Raw genomic sequence first — 11,673 nt, 5'->3', positions numbered from 1 at the left:
TCCATGACTTTACCTATGCATGAGGTGAGCGAGATGGGTCTGAGGTGACCGATGGCAAGATGCTTCCCTGGTTTCGGAATGAGGGTGATCGGGGCGTGCCTCCATGCCTGGGGGAGATAACCAAGCTTCCAAAAGTGGTTAAAATAATCGGCGAGAGCCGATATTGAGGAATAGTCCAGATTACGGAGCATGTTACTGGTTATTCCATCCCGCCCCGGCGCTGACCCGGGGCGAGAGCAAGGAGGGCGCTGCGTACCTCTGCTTCTGTAATATCTGCATCAAGATCAGTATTGGGTGGTCCCTTATAAAGTGGGAGCTGTTGGGTGTCACTAGTGGGGACATACAGAGAGCAAACTTTGTCTAGTAGTTCTTCATTGGTACCCGGGAAATTTTGTGTGACCATTGTAGCCGATGGGTCTGCTCGGTCTTCACACGAGTGGGGTCTAATAGATGCCTGAGGAGGTACCAAGTGCATTTCATTCCGAGGTTTCCTTTCATTTGGTTACAGATTTTATGCCACTGATCTTCGGCAAGCTGGGCGGAGTACTGCTCAATTTCAGCGTGGAGGCGGGATAGCGAGACCGCGCTACAATTTTTGCCGCAACACGGTATATTGGTGAAGTATGAATCATCTATTTCGCATTGCTGGATCTTGTGGGAAACAAAAAACAGCTCCGTGTTGAGCACTTTGACCCAATAGCGACAGCTCGGGACCGTTCAAAGGGTGTCTCCACCATGCACAGGAATGCCGTTTTTTTTTGTAGCGTAAGCTACACTGGCCGAGGTTGAGCAGTTCCGCGTGGACCCTGAAGGACCGTGCTGCACAAGCGTGAGGAGCATTGGATTGGATTGGGAATTCAATCCAATTGGGGTACGGGTATGTAGAGAATTGAGTCTGCACCATTCCTCCATGGTCTGCACATTTGCAGGTTTGCGCATTCCAGAGGAGTGACGTCATAGCCGCGGCAGACGCACCAGCGCCGGCGCATTCCCAGCTGTGCGCCTCCGTTGCGCGGTAGCCAAGTCTAACGCTGCACCGGAGCCGCTTCATAGCCGTTTCGCGTGGCTCCTGGAGAGCCGTGCTGCGCATGCGCGAGGAGCAGTGACTGGACTGACCGGATTGGATTGGACTGGACTGGATTGCTGAACCTCAGCTCACACTACGTATATCCTGGCATATCTGAGCTAAGCCACTGCTAATTTTTTTCATCTCTGCCTTCTACTAAGCCACTGCTAATTTTTTTTCATCTCCACCTTCTACTATCGTTCGTTTTGCTAGGCCTTGGCAGTTTCACACTCGCCTTTCCCCCTCTCAATTTGCTCGACCACACCAGCCTTATCCCGCGCGCAAGGCGCAGGGTGTCTGTCGCATAGCATGCAGCGCTTGGCTGGCGGGCTAGCTCGGGCGCATGGAGAGAAGGGGGGTGCAACATATAAACATTAATTTTTTTAAACTTGGGATTTCAGCTAAAGGTTCGCAAATCACGCAAGAACGCGCAAAATGTAGTAGTTTAAATAGGTTCTTAGCCCACCTGTCGCGTGAGATAGTCTACAAGGCCGGCATTTACCTGCACCCCAGTCGTACGACACCCCAGTCACACGAAGCTTTCTTGCGGTCCCTTGAAGGTCGTATTATCGGGGTTTCACTGCAAAACATGTTCTACTGAACGGTCACGGTTTAAACTTTCGGAAGCATATCTGCATATACAAAGGAAGCTTTTTACGTGGTTATCTGAGCTTTGAAATTTCGTGCCAGTACTCCTTTAAGATTCCTGCTACAACCACAACCTAGTTGCATCCTTTTAACACGCCCCCTTCCCCCTTGCGAATTTCTCCCTCCCCTGACAAAGTAGCATGTAGGAAATTTCGGATGTTGGCTAAATGCAGTTTTCTCAATAAGGAGCAAATTTTTGCACAGCACAAAATACAGCCACCAGCCATAAAACAAAGGCACTGCAGTTGAAGAGCCTCATGCAGAGCATTCATAAATTTTTATTGCGCTTCCTCGATGAAATGCATATTATATATAATATAATATATATATTTAAGTGCTAAACTATATATTCTACACAGGCTTCATATCTGCTACGTGACAGATTCACCATGTCTAGCAGAAAACAACTCAAAAGCATTTTTTTTTTCAGTTTTTTGTTGTCTCGCTCCGAGTACAAAAGCATATCGGCACATGCGACATTAACGCGCCATTCGAAAGTGTCGTCTTGAAGATTCAAAATTATCAATTCTTTTTTTTTTTTCATTTTTGTACACGACGATAGTAAATATAGTACTTTTTTTTTGTCACAAGAACAAACACAATAACATTTATCTGGAGTGTGCTTTGCAGCCCAGGTTTGGTGATCTAAAAAAACCACTCATGACTTCTTGTGGTCCACAGGCCCAATTGAGCATCCAAGCTGTAAATAAAGCAGAAAGAACAAAAATTACTTTGATTCTTCTCATGGTAGCTTTGTTACTGACAATCACTGATTTTGTTGGGCTACCACAGGCTTGCGATAAAGATATGAGGCACTATTAAAATGATTGTACAGATATGATTCCGGAAGGGATTTAGTTTGCTAATATTGATATCCAAGGTGAGTAGAAATATTTCCCAACATGCTCCACTGCTTGCTATAACATATGCACAAAGCAACCATTACCGATCTGAAGTACTTCAATGAAATTGCCAAAATGAGCTTAACTCTTTCGGGACCGCTCCATAGGCCTTCGATCACATAGGATCGATGGTTTCGCGAGCCTGCAGAATACAAATTTTCGCTCGATGGAACACCTAGCGACATCTAGGAGATAGTTTGAAAACTGGAGTTTTCTCTTTTGTGAAGTTTCTTTTTTTATCGCCAGGCGGCAACGCGTCAGATATTTTATTCTGACAGGCAGTGGTTTCGAATGTAAACAAACATGGCGTCATACTCGTGCGAGCGCGATAAGAAATCCGCCTCGTCTCGGCTCGCATATCTTCGCCTTCTACTGTGGATTTTAACGATGAGAGTGGCAGTGAAGAGTCGAAATACGGCTTTAGAGATCGGATTTCAGCTCGAGTGAGGATTCGGGTGTCGATCAGCCTGGAACATCAAATCGCGCTCAAAGGTGGGTGTTGGTTTCGGTTTCAATTGGCTCTGGAGTAGGTATGCGCACTCAAACTATGCTCTGGCTGGTTTATATTTATTCGTTAGGGTGTTAACCACCTATGGTGGTGATCTCTTGCCACCAGCGCAGAAACGGATCAAGTTTTCGCCGAGACAAGAGCCCGGCGTGTACCTGGGCGGCGACGTAGCCATGGCCCGAGTGCCAAAGAGATCACACACAAAACAAAAAACCAGTTACACCTAGCCGCATCAAACTTTTTCAATGAAGAAACAAAGCATTGTGTTAGATTTTGTATATCCTGAAATAATTTTATTCTTTTTTAATATTTTTATATTTACGCTTTTTGCTATCTTTTTCTGTAGTTTTTTTACGAAGTTCTTAGTTTCAGATTTTTTCATGGTTCTATCGTCAGTGTTGAAGTAAAACTTGGTATTTTATGTAAAAGAACATATAATTAGCTGCATTTTGGTATATGCTAAGGCAGGATGGTGCCTTTGCTTTTTGTAAAAAAAAAATTTGTACCGAGACCTCCCTTTTTCATCCATTTTTCTGGCTTTTTTATTTCTTTGTGGATTTTGATGAAAATTGGCACAGCAACTGGAAATGCTTCCGTGATAACATCATAAAAATTTCAAGCTAATATTCTGAAAACTTTTTTATGTATTAAATTTTCTTTCTGTTCCGCTTGTACCGAGCTTGAGCGGCTTATAAAACATGATAGAAAATTTGTTCGAAGTGCTTTGCATTCCCAAATGAATGGACGAGGTCGTGACAGTTTTAGAATTTTTTTTTTACAACACAATGTTTTTTAGTTTTCATTTTTTTAGAGGTTAATGTGCAATAGGCATGTTGACTGTGAACGATTATGTGAATAAAAAAATCACAAAAAACAAATCTGGAAAACCAAGAGTGTCACGACCTGAACTGTTCATCAAGGAATGTAATGCAAGAAACGGAATCAAAATAGACCCAGCGGTCACAAAGAAATCCCTGGTACAAGCGACACAGGTGGCAAAAAAAACTGTTTTGAGAAAACGGCTTCCAAAGTTGCAACGTAGGTTTCACTTATCAAAAGTCGTCACGGTTGTAGCCTTTCATGTCCTTTTAAACATGGGGCTTCTGGAATGCCTTGCCTTGAAATTGGAGTGCCTTTCACAGCCTTTCTCTTTCCAGAAAATATCATTTTCAGCTCCTCTGTGAAGAGTACATACCCCACTTTGCAGATCAAATGAAGGGGGAGATGGGTTTCAATGGGCTTTCAATGCAAAGTAGGTTAGCTGGTTGGCTGTATCGCACTGAACAGCCTCCTTTTGCACTGTTGTCACCATGGCAACAAGTTGAGCATTTTTTTTACTTAAATTTGAACATTTTTGGCTTTTTTTATGTTTTATCATCTTGCCTGGCACAGCAACTTAGTACTGATACGTGCAGGTGTTCATTGCCAAAAGTTTGCATACCACAAGGATGAAAATGAGCTACTTTGAAGCTTGGTAGAGTATTCTGCATAACTCCCAACTTCAATGCAAGAGCATATTTTTTTACTACTTTTGACATTCAAGGCATCCAATATTTCTCGCAGCAAAGCCAGTATGCCCTGAGCAATGGAATCAATAATTTCACTAAAAAATCACTGTTAAATGCTGCGACAAACGTACATTTTTAATGCGGAGAACATATTTTTATTCCTATATTACTAACTCAAACCTGTTTGCATGAAAATTACAAGTGCACGGGAAACGTTGCGCAAGAAAGGCGATATGGCTCGCGCGCATCTTAGCGCACGCTTACCGCGACATATCGAACTTTGATTACAGCTGATATGGCTGGTCAGGTCGCTTTTAGGATTAAATCTAACGACGCAGGCATTAATTACAACTACTGGCGTTCAATCGTAACCGGTTGCCCAGTCATGTGCTGCCCCAATGCGCGTCGGCTATGCCGTGCGCGCCGCAGCGTTTCACGCGTCGACCGTTTCTTTCTCAAGGCTAGCGAGCCCACAGTCAAAACACAGCAATAACTAAGCGTGTAAACATCGCAAACCCGACCAAAAGTTCACTTCACGAACCGCTATCGCAAGCGCGCACACCGCGTCACCCTCCGGGGTCTGGCGACGGTAGAGTCACGCGCACCACGACGCGTTCGATGACCTCCTCCTTTCGAGCCACACAACTTCCCGTAATCTGGCTCGTTATCTCCGGCATTCCCACCGCGATAACGTCCGTGCTGAATGCCATAGATTGAACAGAAACTCGGCCGAGCGAAGCGGCGAAAATGAACTCAAACCGCTCGCTACGCAGCTCAGGCGGCCGCCATCTTGCATTGCGCCCGTGACATCCAATCAGGAGGGTCGGTGTTCCGCGCCCCGACCGAGGACCAATAGCGCTTCAGCATCTATTTCTAGCTTCGTTTGTGCGTCGTTTCTTTTCTGCCGCTCGTGTGCTTGTGAATGAACGAAGATAAAAGAGACGAGCAGAACCGGAAAGACGATCGCTCGGCCGATCTAACCATATCAAAATGGCCGCGCCCGGTGGCACCGGTGCGGAGATAGAGCGCTCCGAAAATTGCCGTTTTTTCGCCCTTTTGCGCTGATAGTTTGTCACCGCGCCTGACAAAAGTATTTTTTTATGCCACTTTGCGGCGCTTTTCAGCCTAAAAACTTTGCAGACGCATAGAATAGGAAACATAGAAGCCGAATATGTGGGTTTCAAAAAAACGATGTTTTGGTCATTTTTCCGAAGTTGAAAGCCGCGTCCCCCCTTAATGTAAACACATGAACATGATTGGAGCTTAGTGTGACCAGACTGCAGATTTATGATCATGCGGAAATGAACTCACACACGAAACTTTAATTTTCTAATTGATTAAATCTTTTGTCGCATTTATAAAACAAGACTACAGCGGAATCTCAACAAATGGAAATCGCTTATTGCCGCTTAAACGGAACAGTAGCCCTGTAAGTTGGTTGGTTTTGTATTCAGATAAAGTAAAAAAAACTCTCGGTAATCAGAACTAAAATTTTCTCGTCACCGTGTAAACAGAACCAGAAATTGAACTTGTTGTGAAACCCATTGGCACGAGAATCAGCTTTTTACGGTTTTGTCCGTTTCGTTTTTGTTTTTTTTCTTCCTCAATGTTTTTTTAGCCTCATCTTTTTACTGGTCAGCCGTGTTAGTGCAACGAATGCAACGTCGGCGTTATTGTTCCAGCCGTTCAGTCTCGATTGAAGACAGCGAGGTTACAGGGCTCTGCTCCTGCCGCCTCGTTCGTGCCATCGTGGTGCTATTTGCGATTCATTACTGCTTTGCTATCTACTGAATTCTGTGGCTTGTAAGCACTCGAGAAGTTGAGGCCTCTAGCCTCTGCAAAGATGCAGCTACAAGGACTCAAACGAAAAAAATTGATGCATTTTGCATTGCACAGTGACTCATTGTTGCCAAATCAACCTAAACCACTTGTAGTTTTCTTGCTTTCTGAAAAACAATCAGCTACATTTACCTTCTCATGCTTAGTGTTCCAAGAAATGGTGTTAAGAGTGTGTACGCACACAAATTCGCACTGTCACACATCTACCTCAGTAAACGGAACTCCTGTTAAACGGAGCCAATTTTTTCGGTCCCTTGAAGCTCCATTTATAGAGAGTATACTGTACTTCGTTTTTCTTCACAAGTGGTGGTCAAGAGTGTTTGTGGCATCAACCAAAACTTTCGGCCAACACTGGTGGGAAATCTTATTTCCACAACCTTCGAGGCATAATAGTTTTTGCCGAGTGATTAATACTGTTTTTCAGCATACAGATTGAAAACAAAACATTCTCAGTTGATTTTCCAGGCTTCAGAGGGCAAAGAAACAAACTTGAATATCTTAGAATACAGATAGATGTTCCTTTTCTGTGGTGCACTACCTGGACCAAGGGCCAAATTCACATGCAGGTACTTTTGGTAGGGATCTCCTTCCCATGGCAAGTGTGCACATGCACTCGTAAGACTAACACACAGTTTGACTGAGAAATTTCCATCTTCACACGCCACATTTATTGCCAGCTCTGACAAATGCATTTAATTTGGCATTAGCTAGCTACAGTACTCCCGGTCGAGCCCACTTATAACAGCTGCAGCTATAACGAATGCCCGGTTAAAACTAAACAGCGTGGCATAATCATCACAGTAATGAATCAGTGTGGGAGTCCAGCTCAAGTACAGCGAACGCCCGACCATGTCAGGTATCCTCATGTTTCAGATAGAACAAACGGGTGTGTGACATTCGGATGTTGACACCGGCCGCTGACTGCGGGCCACCGATTTACGGAAAAGCCGATGAGCGCACCACCGCCCTGCGGGACACGTCTCCATGGTGACCCCGGCACCCAGTGGAGGCGTCACCTTCCGCGCACAATGACCGGCCAGCCGCCAGTTCCCCAAACCAGCACCCAGCTCTGTCTTCCCTCCATGCACCGGTGCAGGTGATAGGAAGGCCCGCGCGCCCCTCAATCTCTCTCTCTCACCACCCGCCGTTGTCAGAGATGCCGTAGCAGACATCCGAAAGTGCTCCTGAATCCCGGCCGAGATCGAGATGACAATCATCCCTTGTACCCATCTACGCAGACCAGTGAGCCCGCAGCAGCACTTTGAGTTTGTCCCTACGGCTCTGCAGCATGGGTGGACATCACCGTGCCCCGGAACGAGAGCCCAGACCTTCTCGGGCCTGCAGAGCAAGCGTACCCCGTGCACCCCAGCCACAGAGGGAGAAATCCTGTCTCCGAGGTCCGGCGCCAGCCGTTTCCTTATCTCGCTCCTACGAGTCACATTATCTTGCCAGGTGAGGTGAGTGCATCGGCACCAGCCCAACTTCATTATTAATTAAATTATTTCTATAGCCAAACCTGTGTTGTCTCTTCTCCCCTCGACTCCGCATGGACCCACCTTGTGGGTAATGTGACGCTATCCCCCTCGGGGGTGTCGCAGGTGCAAGTGTACAGCTTAGGCACAACGACTGCTAGACTGTGGCGGGCATTCGCAGTCACCACTTCTAACCGCCTTCCACACATGCAAAGTGTGAGATTCACTGCACAGGACCATAGTGTTCTTCTTCATGACCCCTTTGATTGCAGCCAGCAAAAGAAAATAAAGGTAAAAGAAAATGTACACAAGAATGGACCTTTATCATGGGTTCCAACTTTTCCAGCATTCACAATGATGCAGGTGAAACGAATGAAGTGCTTATTTGATAAAGCTCTGCTAACACACAAGCTTTAACAAAAATAACATCATGAGGCAATGAACTGAGCTGCACTGTACTGCATAATATGGATAATATGGAGAGCTGCACTATGCTCTCCACATTACCGGCAGAGCTTCAGGATCCTTCTGATAGTTGAGCTAAGAAAACTTTCACAGTGTCATAGAGAAATTTATGTAAAATTCTTTAAAAAAAAATGTCACAAGCTCCAGGCCCCTGTACTGCACAGGCAGACGGTAGACAAGTAGACGTGCGCAGAAAGCACTTGACACTCACTGCGAGAGTCACATAGAGTCTTGCTGGGTGGAGGAGAAGACCAGTAGGTGCTCTGTGCTTTGGCTGGGCGAGTGGTACAGGGACACGTCAGAGTTGCAGCGCGAGCCCACGTCCTCAAAACAGGCCAGCTCTGGTGTTGCGTACACAGAGAGAGAGAAAGGAAAAATAAAGAGCATAGGAGACAGAACTGAGCCATTGGGAACGCCAACGTTGAAAAGTGTCTCTCATAGTTCTTGTGAAAATCCGCCCTTGTGCCTGGTCTAACTTCCAAGCAGAAGCCCACTCACCGCTGCCGCTCGAGGTGCGCACGGTTTGGCGCTCCCTGTAGGGGGACTCATTCATGGCGTCGGCGATCCTCTCCATGAGCTGCTCCTGGCCATTGGCCTGCGAGGACGCCCCCGAGCTGTCCGACCAGTGGCCGCACACTTCCAGCAGGCTAGGGGGACCTTCAAAGCTACCTGCACACAAGGGGAGCGGAAAGGGGTGCGAATAGGGCAAGGTGTGAGCAAGCTTGTAGGAAGACTGCACCAAGACTGCACCAAAGGTCTCCAGTGCAGTTGGTGCACCGAGGAGACCGTTTAAGATTACCAAATCTATAAACAACATACATGTGTTCCTTTTCGTGTTCACCTCTCATGTCAGGGGTAGTGCATTTTGAACATCGATTCATTATTAGTAAATGCAGCATGAAAAACGCTCAACCTGGAGTACATGATGACAAACTCTTGTGTCAAGTACACTGCAATGGCTACACTAACAGTGGAACTCGCTTAGGTGGCATGACCAGCGCAGTATACATCACAACATAGGCGCACCGGTCTGTGACAACAGCCAAATGTTGTGTGGACACTAGGTTCTTGGTGAGTGCTATTAACTATACATTAGGTACACACTACAGTCGAGTCCACTTATAACGATATCGTTTATAACAATATATCGGACATAACAATGAACAGCTACTGCACCATCCACTTTGGTATGCATTCTATGGTAAACTAAACCACTTATTGCAATGCTCCAGTGATCAAATATAACGAATGAATCTGGTTACAGCGTGCACCAAAAATTTGAGCTGGCGCCGGCTCTCCACACCGACGGCATGCGCCGCGAGCCGCGATGCGCCTCGCATCCCTTCTACCCCTCAGAAAACGAGTCGACTGCGCTACTTATGAGGAAGTGAGAGGAGGAGGAGAGCAGTTTTCCTTCCGAACCGCCCTCCTGGCCGCCACTTTGGCATTTTCCCCGTGCCCGCTTGTGAAATCGCGCCACCAGTGCCGGCGCCGCTCGCTCGCGCGTTCACCTGCGTTCACCAGTTGTTATCACGTGCGTGCCGCGTTGAATTTGACTGGGTGCTTCTTCAACTGCCTCCATTTTTCCGCAGAAAGGACATCAGGGCCGATGTTATGGAAATGGCCAAGTGCCTCACTGAGGGGGCGACTGTTGCGCAAATACGTGCTGCGGACAGCGCTGACAGTGATAATCGGACGATGAGGCTGAGCAGTCTACTCAGGCAGGGTCTTCGCAGGAGGCCTAACGCATGATACAGACCCTCAGGGACTTCCTTTCCGCAAAGGACCTTTTGCTAAGCTTGGTGAAGCACCTATAGATGCTCTTCAAAAAAGATGTGCGTGAGCTTCACATGAAGCAAACAAAGCCCACCAACTACGGCATCTTTTCTGCAAATAACTAGTAGCACGACCTTGCTTGCATGCGAATGGAATGTTTTGATCTCTGTATTGTCTTTTTTTTCTGTCCCACTTATAACAGTTATAACAACAAAAATTCCTTGGCACTTCAATATTGTTATAACTGGACTAGACTTTGTTAGAGAGTTTAACAAAGCAATACTAACATCCCTGGTGCATTTCTCATGCCGAAAATACTGCACGTTATCGGTTTAAAGCACATCAGTGATGATGAACTGCGTAATAGCTGGGATGCCCATACAGTAAAACCTCATTACAGGAGACACTCCAAGGACCCGAGAAACATGTCTCCTGTAACCACAAATTCTAAAACCACTACTCCGGTTAGGTGGACATGACAACTTTGTTATACATCAGCATCAAAGTGCAAGAAAATGCTCACTATGGCTTAAGCAAGTCATTCACAGTCGCTTTAGGAGCCGCAGATTGTATTAGCTCCCTTTCCAACTTTTGTAGGCAAACCACTTCACTATGCAAGCCTTTAAAGGAGTACTGACACGAAATTTTTATGTTACGTTTTTTTCGCTGCTATGCGTGCCTACCAGCCCACTAATCATAGAATGACAGATTAGACGGTCGAGCGCAGCGTAGACATTCATTTACGGCGTCGTTTATTCGTGCCAGTTTCGGTTTCGACTGAAAAACGCCGAGTGGCCGCCATGACAGCATGTATAACATGACGTCACTATTCTTGCCGTATCGCTGCCTCTCTGGAAGCGCGCGCGAGCGAGCGCACGCGCGCGCCCAGACCGGCCGAGGTTTTCGCCGTCCCCACAGGCCCGGGCAGCATGACGTCAGTCCCAAAACCATGACGTGTACACACGCCCGAGCAGCGCGCGCCAACCACAGCCAGCGCGTCGGCTTCGTCACGGGAGCCCCGACGTCGGCAGTTTGGGGCACGTAGCAGATGATGTCACGTCGGCCCGCTCTGGGCTTTCTCGTGCGGGCGAAGATTAAAATGGATTTTAAATATGTTTCGCTGAACGGTTGCTGTTGAAACTTGCTGGGAGATATCTCCTGATAAAAAGGAAGCGTTTTACATAGTTATCTCAGCTTTGAAATTTCGTGTCAGTACTCCTTTAAGTTCTCACAGTACCATTAAAGCACTCTTAGATGTTTGTCAGCCTCAACTGTCGACACTTTCTGCCCAGCAATGTCCTTGTCGTCGTCCTCTTTCTCTGGTTCATCCTCTGGGTGACCATTTAATTGCGCGAGAATCACATGATGTAACCTCTTCAGAGCATACAAGGTTCACATCTGAAGACAATAACTCCTCAAAAGGTTGCGGAACATCTGCGGTTGCGGAACATCTCTTGGTTGCTAGCCCAAACTTTATCTTCAGGGCAGC

The 11,673-nt window shown here is 46.5% G+C and overlaps 1 protein-coding gene across 1 annotated transcript in view; it reads right to left on the bottom strand.

Annotated features, from left to right (window-relative positions):
* Positions 1-1,974: 1,974 nt before the first annotated feature.
* The window catches only part of LOC144145125 (BCAS3 microtubule associated cell migration factor-like), a 44,768-nt gene continuing 35,069 nt past the window's right edge, over positions 1,975-11,673 (bottom strand). The window contains exons 20-22 of the mRNA XM_077676631.1: positions 8,907-9,077; positions 8,620-8,749; positions 1,975-2,414 (exon numbers count right to left, since the gene is read on the bottom strand). Of these exons, the coding sequence (XP_077532757.1) occupies positions 8,628-8,749; positions 8,907-9,077 (293 nt within the window). The 3' untranslated portion in view covers positions 1,975-2,414; positions 8,620-8,627. The remainder of the gene's footprint in view (positions 2,415-8,619; positions 8,750-8,906; positions 9,078-11,673) is intronic.

Source organism: Haemaphysalis longicornis, unplaced genomic scaffold, assembly GCF_048455015.1.
Source record: "Haemaphysalis longicornis isolate Haplotype H1 unplaced genomic scaffold, Haemaphysalis longicornis Haplotype H1 scaffold_7, whole genome shotgun sequence".
NCBI lineage: Eukaryota > Metazoa > Arthropoda > Arachnida > Ixodida > Ixodidae > Haemaphysalis > Haemaphysalis longicornis.
Note: the sequence above shows the minus strand (reverse complement) of the source record. Positions and strands in the feature narration are given on the sequence as shown.